This window comes from Lissotriton helveticus, chromosome 7, assembly GCF_964261635.1.
Source record: "Lissotriton helveticus chromosome 7, aLisHel1.1, whole genome shotgun sequence".
Lineage (NCBI taxonomy): Eukaryota > Metazoa > Chordata > Amphibia > Caudata > Salamandridae > Lissotriton > Lissotriton helveticus.
The window spans coordinates 1,797,510,235-1,797,536,194 of NC_136068.1; the positions used below are offsets into that span (position 1 = coordinate 1,797,510,235).

Here is a 25,960-nt window from a genome sequence, read left to right on the forward strand (position 1 = left end):
CCAGGCCCCCTTTGAAACTCATGCCCTGGCAGGAGAATGTCTTGCAGATCCTACATACTGATGGCTTGACAGAAATACCTCGTGGAGTGGAGTCTGGTAAGTTACAAATTACAGACTCACAATCAATCTCAATGTAATGTTTGCTTAGAAGTTAGTTGTTACTGATGTGTCCTGCATATATTTTCTTAACATTGAAATAAAAGAATATCACTTACATATAATTGTTATTGTTTGTGTGAATGTATTAGGTTGCATCTAAAATCACAGGCGTCAATCCTTATTACATGTCACATGATTGTAGGGTGCCTGTAACTGTTCCAGCACCAAACAAGACATTTTCTAGATGTGTATCATATAGTATGTTTCTGGCCCATTTCTACTGCACACATGTATGCACATCTTGAACTAATCCTTTTCCACGTGTTGGGAACTTGTGTATGAAATTACTACCACAATGCCCTGTTCCTGTTTTTCAAAAGCAGATTGCTATGTCATGTTGCTCATTCTCTCTGACTAACATATTTCAACAAATACTGAAGTGTCATATACTGATCAATCCGTATTCAATTTTATCTTCTGAAAATAGTTTGTGTCCATGCACTTCTCTAATGGAGTTCTGCAAACCTTTAAAACATTGCTATTTTAATTATGATGTCTTTAGGACCCTCTTGCTTATGCTTAGCACCAAGAAACCCGAAGGGTAGCCGTGCTCTCTACAAATAAAAATAAATAATAATAATATTTTTTTACCCGAATGTTGTCCTATTCTCTTCAAACAATGGTACTGAATGATGTCATGAGATTGTCAGGTGTACTATAGATATGCAAATCACAATGGTGAATAGAGGTGGTACATACAAATGTTACACTGCAATGTTCACATGATGACTAATGCCAAACATCCATCCAAAAAATCTTTTTTGCAGTCAGCAAGCCCTTGGTATTGCCAAATGCAAAGCTCACCTCTACACTGTGTTAGCCTGAACGTTTGGGAGATGGTAGGTATATCCACTAACCACTTCTTGTATATTTCATGCAGTACTTCTCTGAAAGAGACAGAAGTTAGGGGCATATGTGCCATTACATTGGAAGCCCTCCTTACAATAATCTCTATCTATTCTGTCTTCTAGGTATCAACATTGTCTGTCTCCAAAGATTTAAATGTACAATACACACTTTTACTAATACAAATGTACTCCATTTCTCAATAGGTCACACTGTCAGACCACACGGGCATGTTTCTGACACTGAAGACATCTCCACTCCAGCCCAGGGTCAAGTAGTCAGCGAGAAGAGCACTCCTGAAAATATGCAAGAGCTTGAGGAGCCTGGCACATCTGGTCAGACGGCTCCAGTGACAGTCCCTGCGGACACATCAACACCTCTCACCCCAGCCACAACACCTCAGCAACCTGAATTATCCACTTCCTGTGTTCCTCCCACTGTGAGACCGATAGTCTGCCCCAGTCCTGGCTGATACTTAGACCACACCACTACCTTCAGCTTGCTCAGGAACCAGTCGGATGAGGCAGATTGGACATGGGCACAGTAGTGGGGGTATGGGTCATTGGAAGGTCTTTGTGGGCCAGCAGGCTGAGCCCACTGGGGTCACTGATACCCAGACCACCATTACGAAAATCTTGGGAGCCTACCATTATTCCCAAGACATGACAGGCCAGGTACACACCAAGCCTGTCATGCAACTGCAGAGGGGGCACAACCAGCAGATTAAGGCCCAACACTTTAATATGGCCTCCCATTTTGGGGTGATGCTGGATATTTATACCCAGATGTGCAGGAGTTTTCCACCACAATCTACCCCTTCCTGATATCCAACACCACCTGAAGTATCAACATCGGCCACAGGAGGGGAGGCCCTGGCAATGGAAGAACCAAGTGTGGCCCCCTACTCCCAGCATCTGTGTAGCTCTCTACTACAGGGGATGAACATCCAAATCCCCAGGAGGTAATGCTGGCAAGACCTCTGACTCCACCAGCAAGAAACCTCAAAGCTATTTTCCTCCAGTGTGTACTTACCATTCACTCTGTGGACTATTTCTGATCACATTTGCCTTTCTGATGCCAGTTGCATTGTGGATAATGAACTACAAACAGCTCTGGCTCCACATCTCTGGTTTCATTCACCATGACTGACTACTTCACTTTTTTATTTGTTTTTGATATGTTCAATTGAAATTTAATTGAATTGAATTGATATGGTCACGCTCTTTAATTTTTTTCACATTTAGCACAATAAATGTAAAAGTCATAAATTCATGCACTGGTGTCTTATGATTCAAATCTATCAATGCATTTATTTTCTTCCATCATAACTCGAGAATTACAAAACATTTTGTAGTAATATAGATGATTATGAAGTAGGTAATGTTTATTTCAAGTTCACAAACATTACTCGAAATAATTTCATACCAATTAATACTCCACTACTATGTTCATTCCATTTTAACAATGCCTGTCTGTCAACATTTGCACTAACTTAATAATTCATACATGCCACTTTGCACATTTCCAGTTCAAGACGTTACCAACAAGGAAGAAGGGAATATGTCCAAAACAATATGAATGCATTGGCAAATTATCATTGATTTGTGTAACCAGATGTAGTCAGATCTCCTGCCTTATATAAGACATTCGAGCTGAAAAACCCCAAGAGACAGAACCATGGCAGCCCAACATTTTGTAGACACTGGATAAATCTAAAACACGGTACCAGTATCTGGTGGAATGTCACAACCACGTTTCAGTGGTGTGCCACAAGAAGTATGTCCCACAATGATGTGACACATCAACATCTACATACAATGAGCATTTTAGCAATGTGAAGGGAGATTGTCATTAATTGGCTTCGCTTCCAGATGTGTTTTGAGCAAATGATGGCATACATAGTGCTTTAGTGCAATGTTACTTCCTAAACTTCCATTCAATCACAGTGCAAGTTGCTTTGGTACAAGATTTTAACATCCAAAGTCTGTGTCTGTCTTTCCCAGTGGTTTATTTTGTACTCAGAAACACCACCATATACCAGCAAAAATCACAACTCTGAAATGTCCAAATGAAGTTGATATGGCGAAGGAACCTAAAACAGATACAAAAAGCATACATTACCTATCACACAGAACATGCTGGCTACATTACAAAGGCAACTTATGAAGAACACAGTTTCACAAAACAATCCATGGAAAACAATGTAACTAAAGACAGTAGTCAATGTGTTCACACTTTGATAAGCAAACACCTTTGGCCCATTTTTCCTGAACTTGCCCTTCCCCAACAAGTACCACCAAATACTGCTCTCACCAACACATCAATAGATGGTTAAATGGTGAAAGACTTAGGGGGTCATTAGGATGGCGGACGGACTTGCGTCCGTCCGCCACCCCTGAGTTTGAGGGACCGTCCGCATGGGCAGCGGCGGTCCCTCCATAGCAATTAGGATGTGACCGCCACCCTGGCGATCACATCCTGTATGTTTTACATTGCGGCGGATGCTGCTTGAAGCAGCATCCGCCGCAATGCAAAAAACGAAAGGTGTGCATTTGCATGCACAAAGCGGCAGGCACCGCGCGGTGCCTGCCGCTTCGTGCACGCAAGGGCAGGGGGGTACCATAGGTACCCCCCATGTGCACCCCCCACTTAACCTTCACCCAGGGGGCCCGCAACGGGCCCCCAAAGTGACTGTCCGTATGCTTTTCCACGGCGGAAAAGCCGCCGCGGAAAAGCATGACTCACCCTGCATCCTAATATGGCTGGCGGTGTCTGATAGACACCGCCAGCCATGTTATTGCTTTTCCGCCGTGGTCGCCTTCCGACCACGGCGGAAAAGCGGCGGACGGATTGGGAGACCCACCAGCCATCCTGATTTGGCGGTGGGTCTTTCAGGCCTCCTCAGCGGATTTCCCGCATACTCCGGGCCGGCGGTGGCTTCCGCCGGCCCGGAGTATGCGGGAAATCCGCCATCCTAATGACCCCCATAACATGTAAAAATAGACTTACACTCATGCGAAAAAGTTGTCAATGACATCTCGACGTAAGTTAACTCCTTCCTCTTCACAAATATCTTCATTTGGCATATAACGATCTTCACGCAGTGGCTCTTCAGGGTTTCCATCCGTTGTGATGTAAAGGATGTACCGTCACAGCGTGATGTGGAGCATGCAGCAGGAAATGGTGATCTGGTACACCTTAGCAGGTGAAAAGAGGAGGGCTCCACCAGTTTTGTCCAGACAGCTAAATCTGGCCTTCAGGAGCCCAAAAGCCCATTTCACTCCGAGCCGTGATCTGCCATGGGCCTGATTGAAGTTGACTTCCACAGGCATTGTTGGAATCCTCAGCTGTGTCAACAACCAGGGTCGGTTGGGATAAGCTGAGTCGCCTAGATCGGAGATAGAAAACAGAACAAAAAGATGTAACACCATTTCTGACTCTAATCAACCAATACCATGACAGATTGTACGGACCAACAAGCCAGGCCCTCTCAAGTCCAAAAAGTCTGGGAAATGGGTATGTTCCATAGTACAAAGGAATCATGAGCAGAGCAAGGGAAAGGGGCACAGATGCTTGTGGTGTACAAATCCTGTTCTCAGACAAATTACACATTGACTGAATGGAAGTGTTTCTGTTACGGCAGACCTGTTCTCTAACAAGGCAATATGGTTGCCAGCAATTGCACCAACCACATGGGGTATGTGACCCAAACCGTAAAAGTCCCCTGTCATATTGGCTAAATCCTGCTGGCGTGGAAAATGGATAAAAGCATTGATGTGTCTCACCATTGCAAAAATAACATCTCGAAGCACATCACAAAAACCTGGTTGTGACATGGCCCCAGATGCTGCCACAGTGTATTGGAAAGAACCTGTGGCCAGAAAATTAAGTACTGCCATGAGTTTGACAATTGGTTCCTTTTGTGAAGCTAAAGATCTGGCTTCAGCTGATGACATAAATCCAGTATGGTTTGCCTATTCAGCCTGAGCTTCTTGATGATATCCCTTTCTTCCATGGTGGCCAAGTCTAGAAATGGGCAGTACTCCAGAGGTTGTCATCTCCTCACTCTTCCAGAGTTCCTATATCTGCTTATAACAGAAACCCGGACAGTGGTATAGATATAGATATAATGGCGCCACATAGAAGAATTACACAAGGTATTTGAAATAAGCAACATTCAAGTAATGGTGCTAACAGGATGGGAGAACCACAAGTCTTCCCAGGACAGGCCTAGCCAACAAGAAAGATTAGCACTCCTTAGCACTCATTTATCAAATGTTAAAGTTTCCCATGTAGTAACATGCACAGTAAAGAAAAACATCTCTCTTTTCTTTCTTCTTAGCTGTTCAGTTTAATTTACGTAGATGTTCCAAACTGCTCCCAACAGCCAATATGTGTTTCATCGCAACCTTGAGGTTGTCCCGCGACTTCCTCAAGGCTGTGTAATTACAAACACTTAAAACCAGTGTATGTATTGGGAAAACTTTCTCACACTCTTTGGAGCTAACAAAATGCTGACCTCAATGACAGTACATTTGGAATCAGATAGTGGCAGCAGAAGTCGACGGACACAGCCATAAGCTAACATTGGTGAAAGTAACGGTAGAAGACCAATGGTTGTGTTCATCTCCACTGATGATTGCGTATGTTGCATACATGCACACTGGAAAAATAGCTTAATTGCTTCCTAACACTGCTGCTATCAAGACCTCCTCCACTATTGCTGCTGTTTGTCACCTCTGGGAGCAACCATGCCAGGTCAAGCATGTGAGACGGCAACTGCTTTCTCAGTAGATGAGCTGGAGCTGCTGGCAGATGAGGTCCTTTCCTTCTATGGTCAGCTATAGGGGGCACCAGAGAAACAGGTAAATGTCTGAAATAAAAATGTGAATCTTTCAAACTGGTTAATTTCTATTCACATAGGCTACAATGTAGAATTGAGTTCCAGAGTGAATTGCAGTCATTGGTGTTAAGTGTCACATATTGTGGTCCTTACATAGGACAGTAATGTCAGGAATTTGTAAACACTGTGCACTGTCTAATGATCATCAGCAATAAAAAACACAGCGCAAACCCCCATATTAACCACCCACCAAGAACAGCCCCCTCAAGACATTTCTAGGAAAATATGAGCGGGAGAAGAAAAAACAACTTAACTGGCTGCGTGAGCAGCGAAGAAAGAGGAGGAAGACAGAAGAGGGACTCATTATCTAGCCTTTGGTGGACAGGGTGGAAGGACTAATACTATGGACTATTACAGTGGACTGATGGGAGCTGTAGTTTGTTGCAGAGCGCACTGTGGTTTTTTCTCTTTTAAATGCTTTTTTCTGTGTTTAGGGATGTAAGCATTTTGTTGGAGCTTTTACAAGGCTGCTGTGTTTTGTATTTGATTAAAGTAGCGAAGAGAGAAAAGCATAATCCTCGCCTCCATGTCCTGAATAGAATTGAAACTTACCGTTACCCTTGACTAGGCAAATTTTGATTCATGACAATACAAATGTACTTTACTGAGCAAACACGTTGCTGCGGAAACTCCACATATACATCATGTGGCTAGGTTTATTGGAAGACAGTTGTACCAAACAAGCCATATCGTGTCAGGTGTGATGCTCATTAAGTAATGTGGATTATGTGATGGTAGGCCTATTACATGTGACATGTCATACTTTGCACTTCTGATGCAGTGGATATACCAAACGTCAAGTTGGGATGTTTGCATTCTACACACACATGAGAAAGCATGTGAGCCTAAAGCACTAGTGACATCAGTATTAGTGCCTACATTTTGGATTCTAAACATTTCCCAAATGGTGTTTTGCATCAAAAATACTGTTTAATTCCTGTTTAAACTGTCCTATTAACAGGAGGACTCACTTCATCACAAATATGTGTGTGTAAGCCACTCTGTTTACAAACAATTGTGATCGGTATACAGTTACTGTAAATACACAGACACGAAAGTGTAAGCATTGGTGATAGAGAAACACATACAGTAAAGCATTACTCATTGTCAAGATGATGAAGCAAGGAAGATAAATGTCATACTTCCATGGATGTATCAATATTGTAAGCTCCATAATATATGTGTTGGTGTATTCGATCAGGTACCTCAAAATCAGGCCAAGCTCTTGAATCACTACCCAACTATTGACATGCATCAATGTGTGATATGTTACCTAATTTGAGTTTTATGTGAGTGTCTGAAGTAAGTATTTCATGAGAATTTATCTATGGGGAATTGTACTGTGATGGCCTATGACATTTTGGACTACAGGTAAAGTCAACATATTAAGTGGGATAATTTCACCGAGACACTAATAACTTCAATTGGTTATAGGCTTTTAGGTGTGCAATGTGAGATTCTTTTTGCTCAATAGCGAACTGTATTAGGAATTTTTTAGGGATATGTATTTTCTTATGCTGTTCAAGTTATTTGGTATTCCCCCCTGTCTTCGACTGCTTAGTTATCTACTTGATATGTGATCAATTGGAAAGCTACTTCAGTACAGCTTTCTTTAATCCATTTTAAAAGTTGTCACATTTTAGCGTTTTATAGTAAGTATTATCATTGTGAAATGCTAATACAGAGGTGACATGATTTCAGTTTCTGCTTACAGTGCAGTATTTATGGACTCTCATTTATTCAGCAAATACATTTTGGAAATGTGCAGTATGCAGAAATTAGGGTTTTGTAAAGACCATGTACACAGGTATTTCTGTTAAATGTCATTTTGGATGACATCAGATCACTTTGCTAAACTTTAAAAGCCAAAGATGTAGAGGTGTGAAACAGCGCTAGGAGATACACAATGATGGATCAGAGCTATGAACATAAATGATATAGGAGCTGAGGTAACAGGTTTTTAAGAACCCGTTTGGTGCCAGGGGATAACACCCGAAGACCTCTGAGTTCTCCCTGTTCCGGACCACAGAAACACGGAGTCTTCTAGTCGAGTCAGAGATCGAGTTTTATTGATAGCTACCAAGTAACAGGTGTCCTAGAAGCACGAAAAACACGGGTCATGTGTTCTCAGGAGACTGTTCGTTTTTACAGAACCAGCCTTCTCCTTATATACAGAAATAATAGCTGCAAGCAAGAATTCTTGAGTTTATGATATGGCTATACACATATTTCTACAATAATACAAAAGAGCGAAGTCATGTAGGCAAGCCCGTATTTTAGATGTCCAATGCGTGATAGATTACTCAGCCAAGCCCGGAACTCCCATCAGATATCGATGAAACCCCAATAAAGGAAGGCACCTCCTAGTCATAAAACTGGCCATAAACAGGGAACAGGACAGGTGTGTGTTTGTAGAAAGCATGGTTTGTATGTAGTGAATAGTTTGAGGAATGTTATGTATCGATGCTATCGCATTTGGCCACTGGGCGAGGGGCTGCCCAGACAGGTTTGGCTAAAGGCAATGGGGTCGGTTGGGATAGGTCAGGGGGAAGTCAGGGAAGGAGGACGTGTCCTTTTAGATCAAGCTCGACCTTTAATTGACTTATCATGAGGGCAAGACGTAAGATGGATGGCGTTCACAAAATGGAGTCTAAGGGGTTGGGACGGAAACTACGATTTGGGGGTGTTGGCGACCCTCGATTATGACGCAAATGCATGGGAATGATGCCCTAATCATTATCGGTTCGCTGACACCAAATTCGTCATGGTACGTTGATATTTTGTGACACGGGTATTGGACCTCGATATCGGGATGACAACAGGGTCCAGATTTTCAGAACCACAGACCCTCCTTTTGCCCTTATGTAAGGCAATAATTCATATTAATCGGAGTCCAAATCCGTAAGAAGGAATTCGTGGAGATGCTGCTGTAACATCATTCTGTTGCTCAGTTCGTCTCTTGACACAGGCTTCCGTACACATGACGTAGCACAGAGGCCACATAGTGCAGGAGCGCACCTTATACACAGGCAGAACATAAACAGAAGTGCTAAGATCATCCCAATGAAGATCAGTGTTTTCCATCCCCATGTAGCGATCAGTTCCCAGAACCACCCTAGTAAGGACCAATCTCCTTTTTCCACGTGGAGGGAATCAGATATTTCGTGTAGTTTAGAGATGGCTTGGTACACTGTCGGTGCGTTATCAGGGATGAAAATGCAACAACTGGATTGGATCACTCTACACACACCACCACGATCGGCGAGTATGATATCTAGGGCAACTCGGTTCTGAAGGGTCATAAGTCGATCCGACTGAAGTTCGGTCGTCAAATTTCCAAGGGCTCCGGCCGTTGTAGTCACGGCGGATTCAACTATCCTCGATAACTGGCGAATATTCCTGCTGTTTACCATAGGCCCCCAAAATGGCAGAAAACCCTTTGCGAAGTCAGCGAATTCCTGACCCGCGGTGTCGTCTTTACTCACGACACCTCTAGCTGTCCTTGTCCGATGGTAATCTGCTCTGGCCGTGTAAGTGGGAGGCAGCAGAAATGCGATAAAGCATGTACCTGAGAAGTCAGGGGGCAACCACGTGTAAGCTTGGTCATGGCAGACGAAGTACGTGCCTTTGGCTGCTAATAATATAGGGGAAGTTCGGGAAGCGAACACATATGTTTCCGCGCATTTACTCTTTCCTAATTGAGCTTTGGGATCCCTACCGATACCCTGTAAACATAAGTGACCTCGGTTGGGTACTATCCAAACTGGGCGGGTTTTCTTTGCTGTCTGGCTCTTACTCAGGTAAACCCCATATTTGGTTACGTTCCAACGAGTGTACGGAGTGAGTTCATCTTTGGGAATCGTAAGATACGTGTCGAACTCTCTACTCATATTTCTTATCCCTGCTATTAGTGCCTTGTTACTGGAATCACTTTCAGTAGAACGTGTCGTGTATCGTTCTAGGGTGAATAGGAACATGGTCTGGAAAGCCCACAGAGAACCATAATAACTGAAAGGCAGGATGAAGTATGGGATACCCTTATCCGTCGTTGTGTGGCATGAGTCCACATATCCAACAGTTCGATGTGTTCATGATGGACTGGTGTTGGTGTAGGAGTTGAATAAATGAGTTATTTACAAATTCGAGTCTTCTGGCAGATTCGTGTTCAGGTAGAGGGTGAAAGTAGTGTGGAGAGATAGTAGGAGGAGGCTGTGGCCGGGTGTCATTTGAAAAGGTAACTTGGAATACGAATAGAGTATAACCAGTCAAAAACATCGTTATGCTACACAACATTAAAATAAAGTAAAGTAAAGTAAAGTCCACATTTGTAAAGCGCACAATCACCCGTAAGGGTCTCTAGGCGCTGGGGGGCCGTCGGGAAGATTAAGCGAGCTATTGCCCAGAGTCACATGGTGCTGGGCTGACCTGCCGCCGTAGCCGGGGATCGAACCGTGGTCCCCAGATTCCAGCGTCAGTCGCCCTGGCCGCGGCGCCACACCTCTTCCAAAATACATGTTATCAGAAACTTTCTTTTGGCCAGTACAGTGCATAATTGTCTTTCAAAGTTTGGGAGTCTGGTAGGTCTCTTTACCCTAGGAAACTCCATCCTCTAGTTGCTGCCCGCGGTGGTAAGTTGGTTCTGCCAGGGGGTGCGCTCTGTTCAGTCCGGGGTAACTCCCTTGGACCAACCAGAACCGTTGACCTAAACGTCCCCAGTTGCACTCCCCAGCCTTCAACCGCGACCCTAGCAGCAGAACCGGATGGCGGTTCGAAAATCAAAAATGAGCAAGTTTCCTGAGAGTGAGAGAGCTGAAAAATCAAAAATAGTTCTTGGGGGAAGGGAAAATCACATTCGTTTGTGTTTTTTTTTATTTTTATTAGTCTCTTTGTCTTGACCTTAGATTATACTGTTCTTTCCCAGGTACGGTGTGGTCTTCAAACAACCTTTTCGGTACCAGTTTCTTTTAAACGTGCATCGCTGAAAGGGATGAAGCGAGGTATGGATTCTGTCTCGGAGTCGGCAATTCCTTCGTTGACCCACCGGTCGTATGGAAGGGGCAGAGGGACCCGTTTACAATGGGTCCCGTGCACCCAGTTCTTTTTGCCGTCCACCCGAACCGCTGACCTCGTGGAAAGAAGTACCAGGTAAGGTCCAGTCCACCTCGGCTGTCCGTTGTTGGTGCGCTGGAAGTTCCGCACCAAGACCCACGTGCCGGGTGTGATGGAGTGACCTGGATCGTCAGAGGCTGGTGGAGAGGAACTGTGAACCTGTTGGTGTAAAACACGCAATTTAGTTGTCAATTCGCACAAATAGTCAAGCAGTACAGGGTGTTCTATTTTGCTAAGTTTCTTTGGTCTTGGCACGCCCCAGACGTTGGCTGGGCGGCCAAACACTATCTCGTGAGGGCTAAGTCCTAATCTGGAATGGGCAGTCATCCTAGTTGACAAGAGTGCTAGGGGCAAGGCGTCGGGCCATTTGAGACCTGTATTGGCTTGGATCTTGGCTAATTTGAGCTTTAAAGTGCCGTTGTAGCACTCTACCAATCCAGCTGATTGGGGGTGATTCGCAGAGTGGAATTTTTGCTGTATGCCTAAACATTCACACACTCTCTTCATCCTACGAATTCACTTCCATTATCACTCCAGACAATTCTAGGCATGCCAAACCTCGGGAAGAACTCTTTGACAAGGGCTTTGGCGGTTGACAAGGCAGTGTTGTCTTTAAGGGGGTACGCTTCCACCCACCTGGAGAAAGCGCAAACAACAATGAGCACATACTTCAGATTGTTGCATCTCTTCATGTGAATGAAATCGAGCTGCAAAACCTCGAACGGATACGTTGGAGGCGCAAAATGACCAGCTGGAGTTGGGGTTCCCCTACCCGGGATTGTACTTCAAACACACCATACAGTTTCTGACCACATTCTCTGCATATTTCGGGATGTTGCTATTTTGCCATACTGGGGCCAATACTTTACAGATTCCTCTCGAACTGATGTGTGCAAATCCGTGAGCCATTGTTACTACTGCAAGTACATAGGCGTTAGGCAATAACCATCGCTGGTGTTCTGACAATTCGACCCAACAACCATTCGTATCTAATCTACCCTTACTTTTTCTCCATTCATTCACCTCTTTCTCAGTTGCCTCGGCTTGTATAGATTTCACGCTTTCAATGGTGTCCTCACACATTCCTACATCAGTAATCCATCTAGCGGGACCTACAACATACATCCGACTCATTGTGTTCCTTGCAGTCTCTTTCGCAACCTCGTCTGCAAATGCATTCCCGCGGCCAACATCATCCTGAATCTTTTTGTGTGCACTACATTTTATAATGGCAACTTGTAGTGGCAAGGTCAGTGACTGGAGGAGCTCATTAACTAGCTGACCATGTTGTATCTTTGCACCATGTGACGTAAGAAACCCACGTTCACGCCACAATCTCCCAAAACTGTGAGCCACACCAAAGGCGTATTGGCTGTCAGTGTACACATTCACTCGCTTTCCTTTCGCTAACACACATGCTCTGGTAAGCGCAATTAGCTCTGCAGCTTGTGCAGAATTATGGGAAATGCGCGCAGTTTCTATAATGGTGTGTAATGTCGTTACGGCATATGCTGCAGTCGTATCACCATTCGGCAGCTTGAAACATGAACCATCAACCCATAAAGTATCATTGCATTCAGGAAGGGGAGTGTCCTGTAAGTCTACTCTCCCTTTTGTCTCTTCTTCTGTCCTAAAGCAGCAGTCATGTTTATCAATCTCGTCTGTTCCTGTCGGAATGGGTAATAACGTTGCGGGATTCAGTGTATCGCACCTCTTTATGTGGATGTGACTTGCTAGCAACGTAAGTTCGTAACTGGATAGTCGAGCGCTAGTAAGGTGTTGTGTCTTCGTCCTGTTTAGTAAAATGTCTACTGCATGCGGAACCATAACGATCAGAGTATTATTCATGACTAATCCAGCGGACTGTCGGATGCAGACAGCTGCTGCGGCGGTAGCCCTCAGACAACTTGGTAGGGCTTTAGCCACAGGGTCTAGAGTTGCCGAAAATTACGCGCATGGGCGCTGTCTGTCCCCAAAATGTTGTGTTAAAACTGATAATGCACAACCTTCCTTCTCGTGGACATATAATGTAAAAGGCTTACTGTAGTTGGGGTTTCCCAACACAGGAGCCGAACATAATGCATCACGCAACTTGTAAAAACTCGTCTGGCAATCTTCAGACCAAGGCATAGGATTTGGCGTGTCTTTACAGAGTAGTCCCAGCAAGGGTTTAGCTAGTAGTGAGAAATTCGGTATCCATTGTCTACAGTACGATGTAATGCCCAAGAAGGCTCGAACCTCTCTCTGTGTCCTTGGGGCACTTAGTTCTGCGATTGCCTGTATTCTTTCTGGTGTCAGTCTCCTTCCCTCCTTCGACAAGATGTGACCTAAGTAGGTTACTTCTTGTCGGCAAAATTGTAGTTTGGAAAGAGACACTTTGTGCTTCATGTCACATAAGTGATGCAATAATGATAACGTAGCTTTCTTGCAAATCTCTTCAGTGTCTGCAGCGATCAGTAGATCGTCTACATACTGAATCAGAGTTGAACCATTTGGTAGAACAATCGTGTCTAGTTGTGTTTTCAGGGCCTGACTGAATATTGATGGGCTTTCGCAGTAGCCTTGAGGAGCGCACTTGAAGCGGAAACTTCGTCCTCCTAAATTAAATCCGAAAATATCTCTACTCTCCTCAGCAATCGGGATACTGAAGAAAGCGTTCTTCAGGTCAATCACCGAGAACCAATTTGCTGAAGGTGGAACCATCGTCAATAAAGCAGTAATGTCGGGTACAACTGGAAACTGTGGGATAACTATCTTGTTCACTTCTCTGAGGTCGATCACGAACCTATACACAGGGGGTTGTGAAGGATCAGTACGTTTTAAGATGGGCAAAACTGGACTGTTACAAACATTTCCTGTTGTTTCTTTGATGACGTCTTTATCAATCAGGTCATAAACAATCGTCAATAACGCCTTTTCACATTCGCTAGATATTTTGTATTGGGGAATACGTGGCAACCTAATGTTGGCTTTCAACGTTATGACATACGGTGCTATCTCCAAACGACCTACATCATTAGAACCGTTTGCCCAGAGTGCATCAGGAAGACACGACAATTCAGTTGCAATATTTTCTTTCGACACATACATTGGAGAAATGACTTACTTACCGAAAGTAAGTTGTACTCCTAATGGTGAACAGTACAAAGTCGCATATAACCTTTTTAGCAAATCCAATCCTAACAAATTTTCACCACAACCTGTTGTAAGAATGAGGGGTGCCTCTAATTCGCATGGGCCAATAGAAAGAGATACAGGACTGGAGATCGGGTTTCTAACAGGGGCGCCAGAGAAACCTACTGAGACATTCATTTCGCCAGACAAAGGTGCGCCAGGAAGTTTCGAGTGCATGATAGAACTTTTTGTAGCACCAGTATCCAGCAGAAATGGCTCTGACACTCCTGAGGCTATTACCTCAACATAAGGTCCATTCTGATCTACTGGAACGGAAACAACTCCCTCTCTTTGTCCATGGCTGTCCTAGCAATCGTTACCCTCGTATTCATTTTCGGTGTAATAGTCGTCAGCATAGTACTGAGCTGACCTGGTCGACGCATTATTTTGTTGGTCGAAGCTGTTCATTGAATTCTGAGGCGTAAAAGAAGTTGTATTCTGCGTGGAATTTCCACGGCCCCTACCTCTAGGGGCATGTTGAACACCTCTTCCCCTTACACCCGAAGCACCGCTCAAACGTCGCGCAAGAGCCGGACAATTACTTTTAAAGTGACCCTCTTCCTTGCAATATGCACATTGATTCGGGCCATAAGCAATACGCTGGTGGGAAAACTCGTTTCCTTGCGCGTTTCTCGAATACTGATGTTGCGGTTGATAACTGGGCTGACTAGCCGTACGAGGCGGATAAGCTTGCTGGAGAAGAACTTTAGTTTTTAAATATTTTGTCTTTCTGTCTACTTTATCTAGCTCGTCTTTGCGCCTATTTTCATAGTACTGGGCCGTAGCTAAAATTTTAGCTGACGTAGAGACAGCCCAAGCACTCTCTGAATCTTTCAATTTATTACACAGTTCAGGGATTAAATTATGTATGAACTTGTCTACAAACAATCTTTGGCCACCCTCGGTAGCCATATCCTGACCACTATGATCGGTGAAAGTCTCCTCGAATCTTGTGAAAAAGTCAGACACATTCTCATCTTTCTTCTGCTTGCATGCAGATAGCTTGTCCCAGTTCACGCGTACTTCAGGCATTATTGTTTTCATGTATGCAATAATTCTACCGGGAAGTTCAGCTATTAACGGCTCAGGTTTAGAACCACCAATTTGTCTAGCATCTATAGCGGCAATGTTCGCCCATGAGTCACCTAGTTCTTGGGCATGGTTCGTATGGCATATTTTGCTCCATAGAGGATGTGGGACAACGTTCCCAAACAGCATGTCTATGTCCACTAAATTCATTATACATGAGCTTGCAGTTTGTGATAATTCCTTATAATACCCAGTCGGGTTTTTACGAGGGTCAGGCAATGTCTGCTTGAGCCCCAAGACTTCGGATCGTTTCCAGGGGACATGTACCCATACACGCTGGAAATGAGGCGGAATTGGCGGTACTACATTTGCATCGCCTTCCCTCCAAACCGGAGGAACCTCTCTCATGGGGTACTGTCTTGCTCTTTTCCTATCTGATACGTCGTCTTCGTACAAAGATCTAGAGACGTTTCCTTTACTCCTATAAGAGGGTAATAACTCTATCGCTTTCTCAACATCTCTGCCTGTAATCAGGCCTTCGTGGAACTTAAAGCGTGTACGCCATAGTTCGTTCATTGTGTATGTGCGAGGACATCGCCGACTTCGTCAGCCCGCATGCCCTCCCTTCCGCTGACTACATCCTCCTGGGGGACCTCAACTTCCACCTGGAGAACAACAACGACCGAAACACCATCACCCTGCTCGACAACCTCGCCAACCTCGGACTCAAGCAGCTGGTGTCCACCCCCACCCACCTCGCCGGACACACACTCGACGCCGTCTTCTCATCCAGCAAAGACATCGCCTTCAGCCACGCCACTGGACTCCACTGGACGGACCACAGCTGCGTCCACTTCACCTTCAAAAAAACGACGATCCACCACCACCAGCAACCGGTTGCTCGAAGAAGCTGGAACAAGATCACAGCCGACCAGCTCGCCGCCTCCCTGAGCCAGCACCCTCCCGCCAGCTCAGCGAACCCCAGCCAGGCCGCCGACAACCTCACGAAGTGGATCAGCAGCTGCACGGACGAACTCGCCCCACTAAGGACCCCGCCCAGCAGACCCGGCAGCAAGAAGGCCCCATGGTTCACCGACGAACTCAAGAGCTCCAAGAAGAACTGCCGAGCCCTCGAGAAAGCCTGGAGAAGGGAACCAACTCCGGACAACATGACCACCCTCAAGCTTGCCACCCGGAAACACCACCAACTGATCCGCGCCACCAAGAAAACTGCATTCAAGGACCGGCTGGACAACAACGCACACAATTGCAAGGAACTCTTCAACATCGTGAAAGAGCTCTCCAACCCCAACGCCGGAAACAACGACATCACCCCATCGCAAGACCTCTGCAACTCCCTCGCCTCCTACTTCCACAACAAGATCGCGGACATACACAACAGCTTCAGCGCTCAACCGACGCTCGCCACGACCGAACCACCGCCCCCCACCACCACCATCCACGCCTGGACTCCGATCAGCACCGAAGACACCGTCCGCATGCTGAACTCCATCCACTCCGGATCTCCAACCGACCCCTGCCCTCACCACGTCTTCAACAAGGCCGACGCTGTCATCGCACCCCACCTGCGGGACATCATCAACACCTCCTTCGACACCGCCACCTTCCCAGAGAGCTGGAAGCACGCAGAACTCAGCGCCCTGCTAAAGAAACCTACAGCGGACCCCACCGAACTCAAAAATTACCGCCCCATCTCGCTCCTCCCGTTCCCAGCAAAAGTCATCGAGAAGACCGTCAACAAGCAACTGGCAGCCTTCCTCGAGACGACTGGATCCCTCGACCCATCTCAGTCAGGCTTCCGGGCCAACCACAGCACCGAGACCGCCCTCATCGCTGCCACCGACGACATCCGAGCCCTGATAGACAACGGAGAAACAGCGGCCCTCATCCTCCTAGACCTCTCCGCGGCATTCGACACTGTCTGCCACCGCACCCTAGTGCAGCGCCTCAACAACGTCGGAATCCAGGAGAAGGCTCTGGAATGGATCGTCTCCTTCCTCGACGGAAGAACACAGAGAGTCCGCCTACCACCATACAAGTCAGAGGCCACCGAAGTCAGAGGCCACCGAAGTCATCTGCGGCGTCCCCCAAGGATCATCACTGAGCCCCACCCTGTTCAACGTCTACATGAGCCCCCTCGCGGCCATCGCACGCCAACACAACCTCAACATCATCTCCTACGCTGACGACACCCAGCTGATCCTCTCCCTGACCAACGACCCCACCGCCGCCAGAGCCAACCTTCACGAAGGGATGAAAGACGTAGCCGAGTGGATGACGACCAGCCGCCTGAAACTGAACTCAGACAAGACGGAAGTCCTCATCCTGGGATCCTCACCCTCCGCCTGGGACGACTCCTGGTGGCCCCCCGCCCTGGGCAACGCACCCAAACCGACAGGCCACGCACGCAACCTGGGCTTCATCTTGGACTCCTCCCTCACCATGACCAGACAAGTCAACGCCGTCTCCTCGTCATGCTTCAACATCCTGCGCATGCTACGGAAGATCTTCTGGTGGATCCCCACCGAGACCAGGAAGACGGTCACCCAGGCCCTCGTCACCAGCCGACTGGACTACGGCAACGCCCTCTACGCCGGAACCACCGCGAAGCTCCAGAAGAGACTCCAGCGGATCCAGAACGCCTCAGCCAGACTCATCCTCGACATCCCACGACACAGCCACATCTCCGGACATCTGAGAGACCTGCATTGGCTCCCCGTCAACAAAAGAATCACCTTCCGTCTCCTCACCCACGCACACAAAGCCCTACACGATCAGGGCCCGAGCTACCTCAACAACCGCGTCAACTTCTACGCTCCCAAACGCCATCTCCGATCAGCCAGCCACGCCCTCGCCGCCGTCCCCCGCATCCGAAGAACGACAACAGGAGGAAGGTCCTTCTCCTACCTGGCCACCAAGACCTGGAACTCCCTCCCGACCGACCTGCGCCTGACCCAAGACCACCTCTCCTTCAGGAAGAAGCTGAAGACCTGGCTCTTCGAGCAGTAGCAGCACACCCCCCCCCCCCAGCGCCTTGAGACCCTCCGGGTAAGTAGTGCGCTCTATAAATATCCTTGATTGATTGATTGATTATGTGGGATCATTTGTCTCCAAATCTTCGCCCAGATATACACACATTTCTTCGAATACGTATCTCTGAGTGGGTGCATTCCATTGACGGAAAACTTCCATAACAGACTGAACATCATATCTAACAGTATCCGTAATCCATTTACGGGCTGGTTCATTTAGCACTTTTCTTTCCTCGTAATCAGGCAGTTGACTACGTAACTGTCTATTTTCTGTTTTAGGGGTCGTCTTAGGCGACCCGAAGAAAGGTGAAAGCAGACCAGTGACGGTACCTGTCACTCTTTGTCTAATAGAAGGAGAAGCTTGTGGAGGAGCAAGGGCACCTGGAAAAAACAGGCTGAGGAAAAGAAGAAGTAGAGGCAATAGTAGAGGAAGTTGAAGTAGTGGCAGACGTTGTATCATAGACAATAGCTGGAGCTGTAGGCAAAGTCGTAGAAGTAGATGGAGTAGGTAGCAAAGATGGCGGCCCTTGAGAAGGCTGCGCCGGAGAAGTAGGAACCAGCTGAACAGTAGCTGGCGTGTGTGCAAAAGCTGTGTTTCATGCGCCGGGGCGTGGTATAGAAAAACGCTTTGGCGTTGTAGTAGCATCTAACGCATAAGGTGGAGGTGAGCTTAATAAGTGGGACATTAATGGATCTTTCTCGGATCTTTCCTCTTGACCTTGTCCCTTATTTGGTAACATCGGGTAGCATTTATCTACTGCTAGTTTCTTGCTCCTAAGTATTTGTTCGCTTTCTTGCTCTTCCTCGTTATCCCTGTATGCAACAGCAGCTTGCACCATCGACATACCTCTTTTATTCTTTTTCGCTAACTTTATTTCTTTCTGTTTGGCTTCTTTGCGCCATAAGCGAAAAGAGTCAAACATCGCCGGCCGGGCTTTTCTCTTAAATAATTTGACCTCTAGGTTATCTAATATTTCTGAGTCGAAACTACCATATTGGGGCCATTTTAAAACACCATCCTTGCGGGTGTATTTTATCCACACTTCATTATATGTGATAGGGCCTACGCCGTGCTTTACGTAGAGCTCATATGTTGGAGTTCCAATCGGAGGAACCGGACAGGAATCCTCTAATCGGGAGTCCTTACTATAACCAAGACAAAACAAGTTTCCAAGTCAGCTAAAACCAGGCATCTTTGCTCACTAGTCTAGCTTCAAACTTCAAAGGATTATCAATTACGATATTTCTCGTGAAAACACAAGTCCTTCGGCTTTGGGGCTTGCAAGTACCAAATCAAGGCGTATCTCAAGGATACCAAAAACTAAGGACAAACTAAGGACTGGGAGACACTCCACTTATACTTAACTGAAGTATTTGAAGATCGGTGACGTCGCTAGAAGACTCGTCTATCGTTTCGCTCTACCAAGGATCACTGGGTCCAAAACAAGGCGATAGTCAGGGCAGCAGTCCTTCGTAGCCGTCGGGACGCGAGGAACCTCGCAGCAAAGACCTTCGGAAACCACGTCGACATACAGGGGTCGCTGAAGTGGCTGGCCGTCCTCCGGAATTTTCACACGAAGCTCCTCACGAACATCTGGCTTGGACCGTCGCCGCTTGATACCGCCCCGAGTTGGGCGCCAACTGAGGTAACGGGTTTTTAGGAACCCGTTTGGTGCCAGGGGATAACACCCGAAGACCTCTGAGTTCTCCCTGTTCCGGACCACAGAAACACGGAGTCTTCTAGTCGAGTCAGAGATCGAGTTTTATTGATAGCTACCAAGTAACAGGTGTCCTAGAAGCACGACAAACACGGGTCATGTGTTCTCAGGAGACTGTTCGTTTTTACAGAACCAGCCTTCTCCTTATATACAGAAATAATAGCTGCAAGCAAGAATTCTTGAGTTTATGATATGGCTATACACATATTTCTACAATAATACAAAAGAGCGAAGTCATGTAGGCAAGCCCGTATTTTAGATGTCCAATGCGTGATAGATTACTCAGCCAAGCCCGGAACTCCCATCAGATATCGATGAAACCCCAATAAAGGAAGGCACCTCCTAGTCATAAAACTGGCCATAAACAGGGAACAGGACAGGTGTGTGTTTGTAGAAAGCATGGTTTGTATGTAGTGAATGGTTTGAGGAATGTTATGTATCGATGCTATCGCATTTGGCCACTGGGCGAGGGGCTGCCCAGACAGGTTTGGCTAAAGGCAATGGAGTCGGTTGGGATAGGTCAGGGGGAAGTCAGGGAAGGAGGACGTGTCCTTTTAGATCAAGCTCGACCTTTAATTGACTTATCATGAGGGCAAGACGTAAGATGGATGCCGTTCACAAAATGGAGTCTAAGGGGTTGGGACGGAAACTACGATTTGGGGGTGTTGGCGACCCTCGATTTGACGCAAATGCATGGGAATGATGCCCTAATCATTATCGGTTCGCTGACACCAAATTCGTCATGGTACGTTGATATTTTGTTACACGGGTATTGGACCTCGATATCGGGATGACAACAGGGTCCAGATTTTCAGAACCACAGAGCTATCAGAGGGAATTATACAACTGTGTCTATACCGTCTTCACATTATGTTGCATACATGCATGTGCTCATACTAATGGTGAAGCAAATATTGAAAACCTTGACAGAGAGGTCATCTGTTAACTTGCAAGGTGTATTTTGATCAAAGGTCATGTACTGTTCTGTTTACACAAATGTATTCTACCTATTGTGACCATCCTGTCTCTGGCAGTAGCGGTTGCTCCCCCATGCTTCCCTGGCCAACGGGTACCGTAGCGCTTGACTACTTTGTGGCATTTGAATTCTTTGTTTGCATAATCTAAAATCGTAGCGCTTATTGCATAAGTATCATAGCGCTTGGCTCCTTTGTGACATTTCAACTCTTTCTGTGCATACTCTAAAATCGTAGCGCCTATTGCACAAGTATCATAGCGCTTGGCTGCTTTGTGACATTTTAACTCTGTCTGTGTATAATTTAAAAGCGTAGCGCTTATTGCATAATCACAGCGCGTTACGATTGGTGCCTAGTTCGTTGCTGTTCTGCCCGTGCTTTCACATTGTATGTGTGCTTAATCTTTGTTGGGCGATCGTGCTGGCATATTGCTGGTGCGCTTTATTTTAAATTTAATTTGAGGTCCGCTTTGGTTGCTGTGAGGATCCTTGCCTGCTTACTCACACGCATTCGCCCCATGTTGTCGTTTGTTTTTGCCGCCATCTTGTGACTGTGCCTCCCGGCCCGTAGCTCCGCCCCGCTCCCGCCTCCCAGCTGACCCTCCCTCCCACTAGCAGATAAGGAAGACCTCGCCAGCCCCATTGCTGTGACCGTCCTGTCTCTGGCAGTAGCGGTTGCTCCCCCACGCTTCCCTGGCCAACGGGTACCGTCGCGCTTGACTACTTTGTGGCATTTGAATTCTTTGTTTGCATAATCTAAAATCGTAGCGCTTATTGCATAAGTATCATAGCGCTTGGCTGCTTTGTGACATTTCAACTCTTTCTGTGCATACTCTAAAATCGTAGCGCCTATTGCACAAGTATCATAGCGCTTGGCTGCTTTGTGACATTTTAACTCTGTCTGTGCATAATTTAAAAGCGTAGCGCTTATTGCATAATCACAGCGCGTTACGATTGGTGCCTGGTTCGTTGCTGTTCTGCCCGTGCTTTCACATTGTATGTGTGCTGAATCTTTGTTGGGCGATCGTGCTGGCATATTGCTGGAGCGCTTTATTTTAATTTTAATTTGAGGTCCGCTTTGGTTGCTGTGAGGATCCTTGCCTGCTTACTCACACGCATTCGCCCCGTGTTGTCGTTTGTTTTTGCCGCCATCTTGTGACTGTGCCTCCCGGCCCGTAGCTCCGCCCCGCTCCCGCCTCCCAGCTGACCCTCTCTCGCCCCTCCCCTTTCACTATCCACATATGACAGATGCTCCCGCACGCAGCGTTTACGCGCAGCGGAAGCGCCCCATGCGCGCCGAAGGTGCGGTAAAGGTAAGCCCGTCAGCGCCCGTCCGCGCCTGGACCGCGCCCAGCACCTGTCCCCCTGGTCCCCGCCATTCCCAAGCCACTAAAACCACATATGATGCCGCAACTCTCCACGCCCTCAACCCCGGACGCACACCACAATGCTGCCAAGCCACCCCAGGACGTACCCACGGCCCATTCGCCTGCATCTCCTGCAAATACAACTGCTTCAGGACCCTCACCAAACCCACTCCCTCCACATACAACTCCGACTCCAACCGCCTGAAGTGCATCCTGCTGAACACCCGCTCAGTCCACAAACACGCTACTGAACTCTGGGACCTACTCGACACTGCATCACCGGACATCGCCTTCCTCACAGAAACATGGATGAACACATCATCAGCACCCGACATCGCCATAGCCATACCGGACGCTTACAAGATTATCCGAAAAGACCGCACCAATCAAACAGGAGGAGGCATCGCCATCATCCACAGGAACACCATCAAAATCACGACCAGCTCCGACGATAATCTTGCAACAGTCGAACATCTCCACTTCCAGATCCACACCGACCCCAGGACCACACTTAGAGGCACCCTCATCTACAGGCCTCCAGGCACCCGCACTCAATTCTGCGATGACATCACGGACTTCGTCAGCCCACATGCCCTCGCCTCCGAGAACTACATTATTTTAGGAGACCTCACCTACCACCTTGAAAACAAACACGACAACAACACCACCACCCTTCTAGACAACCTGACCAACCTCGGACTCAAACAACTTGTTGACACCCCCACCCATGCTGCCGGACACACACTCGACCCTATCTTCACTTCCAGCAAGCATATCACCTTCGATCGCACCACAGCTCTCCATTGGACGGACCACAGCTGTGTTCACTTCAGCTACAAAACCACCCTGAACCACAACCGCCCACAACCTATCCCTCGATGAAACTGGAACAAAATCACCTCTGACCAACTCCTCATATCACTCAACCAAAACCCTCCCACCCTCTCACTGGACCCAAACCAAGCGGCCACCAATCTCAAGCAATGGATCACCCTCAGTGCGGACGAATTAGCACCCCTGAAAAAGCACCAGATCAAATCAGCCAACAAAAAGGCTCCCTGGTTCAACGATGACCTTAAAAAATCCAAGAAGCTATGCCGCACCCTGGAGAAAACATGGAGAAAAAACCCAACCACCGGCAACATGGCCACCCTCAAGGCAGCCACCTGCAAACACCACCAACTAATTCGATCCACCAAAAAATCAGCATTCAAGGATCGTCTCGACAACAACTCTCACAACAGCAAGGAACTCTTCAACATCGTCAAAGAATTCACCAACCCCACCGCAGCATCTAACGACATCACTCCCTCTCAAGACCTCTGCGCTATCCTCCTTCTTCCACAACAAAATAGCCGTCCACAACAGCTTCCAGAATACCCCCAGCGATCAGCCCTCCCCACCCCCCCAGATCCTAATCCGCCAACTAACATCCTTAGCAATTGGAACCCAATCACCACTGAAGATACCACCCGCCTAATGAACTCAATCCATTCTGGCTCGCCAACCGACCCCTGCCCCCACTACATCTTCAACAAAGCTGACTCCATCATCGCACCCCATCTCCGTGACGTCATCAACTGCTCGTTCAACTCTGCCACCTTTCCAGATAGCTGGAAACACGCCGAACTCAGCGCCCTCCTGAAGAAACCCACAGCAGGCCCCTCGGAACTCAAAAACTACCGACCCATATCCCTCCTCCCATTCCCGGCCAAAGTCATTGAGAAAGCCGTCAATAGCCAACTCGCCGCATTCCTTGAATCCAACAACTCCCTCGATCCATCTCAATCAGGGTTTCGAGCCAAACACAGCACCGAAACCGCCCTCATCGCAGCGACTGACGACATCCGAACACTACTTGACAACGGAGAAACTGTGGCCCTCATTCTACTCGACCTCTCCGCCGCTTTCGACACAGTCTGCCACAGCACCCTTATACAACGCCTAAGCAACATCGGCATACAAGGAAAAGCCCTGGACTGGATCATCTCATTCCTCGCTGGGAGAACTCAAAGAGTTCGACTTCCCCCATTCAACTCAGAGCCCACCGAAGTCATCTGTGGCGTACCACAAGGATCTTCACTCAGTCCCACCCTCTTCAACGTTGACATGAGCCCTCTCGCCTCCATCGCGCGTCAACACAACCTCAACATCATATCTTACGCCGACGACACCCAGTTAATCCTGTCCCTCACCAAAGACCCCAAAACAGCCAAAACCAATCTTCACGAAGGCATGAAAGAAGTAGCCGAATGGATGAAACATAGCCGCCTAAAACTCAACTCAGACAAAACCGAGGTGCTCATCCTAGGTTCTTCCCCCTCTGCCTGGGACGACTCTTGGTGGCCCTCCGCGCTGGGCACAGCACCCACTCCCACAGACCATGCACGTAACCTTGGCTTCATCCTAGACTCCTCTCTCTCGATGTCCAGACAAGTCAACGCAGTCTCATCCTCCTGCTTCAACGTACTTCGCATTCTCAAAAAGATCTTCCACTGGATACCCCTTGAGACAAGAAAGACTGTCACCCACGCACTGGTCACGAGTCAACTGGATTATGGAAACACCCTCTACGCCGGAATCACAGCAAAATTACAGAAAAAACTCCAACGCATCCAAAACGCATCAGCGAGACTCATATTAGACGTCCCTCGCCAAGATCACATCTCCGGACACTTAAAAGACCTCCACTGGCTTCCCGTCAACAAAAGAATTACTTTCCGCCTTTTCACCCACGCACACAAAGCCCTCTACAATCTAGGACCCGAATGCCTCAACACTCGACTGTCATTCTACAAACCCACCCGCCAACTAAGATCGTCCAATCAAGCCCTCGCCGCAGTCCCGCGCATCCGAAGATCCACCATGGGTGGCAGATCATTCTCATTCCTTGCTGCCAAGACCTGGAACTCACTCCCCACTCACCTCCGCCTTACTCAAAACCACATCTCCTTCAGAAAAGAACTTAAGACATGGCTATTCGGCAAATAATGATCCCCTCCACAAGCGCCTTGAGACTCTCTGGGTGGGTAGTGCACTATACAAATGCTCGAACTTGAACTTGAACTATTGTATATGTCTTTGCAGCATCATCCAGGGTAAGCAAAGGAGAAAGGGTCAACATCATTGTGGAAGAGGTTGTGCACAGTGGTTCTGGTGCAGAAACCACCAGCAGCAAGGGACCCAGTGAATCAGAGGGGGAGGGGAGTGCAACAGAGGATGCCAGCTTGTCAACCTCTACTTCTGAGGCATACTCCAGCAGACATTCCCTAGTGGTGGCAGACCCAACAAGAACTGTGACACCTTCATCCCTGTCCACCACCCACAGTACCATCCCCACCCTCCCCATCCATTTGGCCACCCCCGCCCTATAAGGGGTGTCATCTCCTTCCCTCCAGGTACCTCCCCATGGCTGCACTGAATTTGGAGGCTATTTCCCTTTTCAGGAAAATCTTTGTAGGTCAGACAGCACTGCTGAATGCCATCCAGGGGCTTGGCAGCCATATCCAAGAACTGGAAGCAGCATACCTGGAAGGCATTCACAGTGCAAAGTATGGCCTACATAAGTCTATTCAGAATCTAGCCTGTTCAATCATCGCAGCCTCCCATCCATCCCAACCTTTTGGCCC

At 47.3% G+C, this 25,960-nt stretch overlaps 1 protein-coding gene across 5 annotated transcripts in view; it reads right to left on the reverse strand.

The window, feature by feature from the left end:
* The window catches only part of LOC144770775 (phospholipase A2 inhibitor and Ly6/PLAUR domain-containing protein-like), a 1,602,193-nt gene that overhangs the window by 92,459 nt on the left and 1,483,774 nt on the right, over positions 1–25,960 (reverse strand). The window contains exon 6 of one of the 5 annotated variants that reach the window (XM_078655534.1): positions 964–1,046. The exons of the other annotated variants lie outside the window; for them this stretch is intronic. Within the exon in view, the coding sequence (XP_078511660.1) occupies positions 1,012–1,046 (35 nt within the window). The 3' untranslated portion in view covers positions 964–1,011. Of the gene's footprint in view, positions 1–963; positions 1,047–25,960 lie in introns of those variants that run through there. 5 annotated transcript variants of the gene reach the window in all.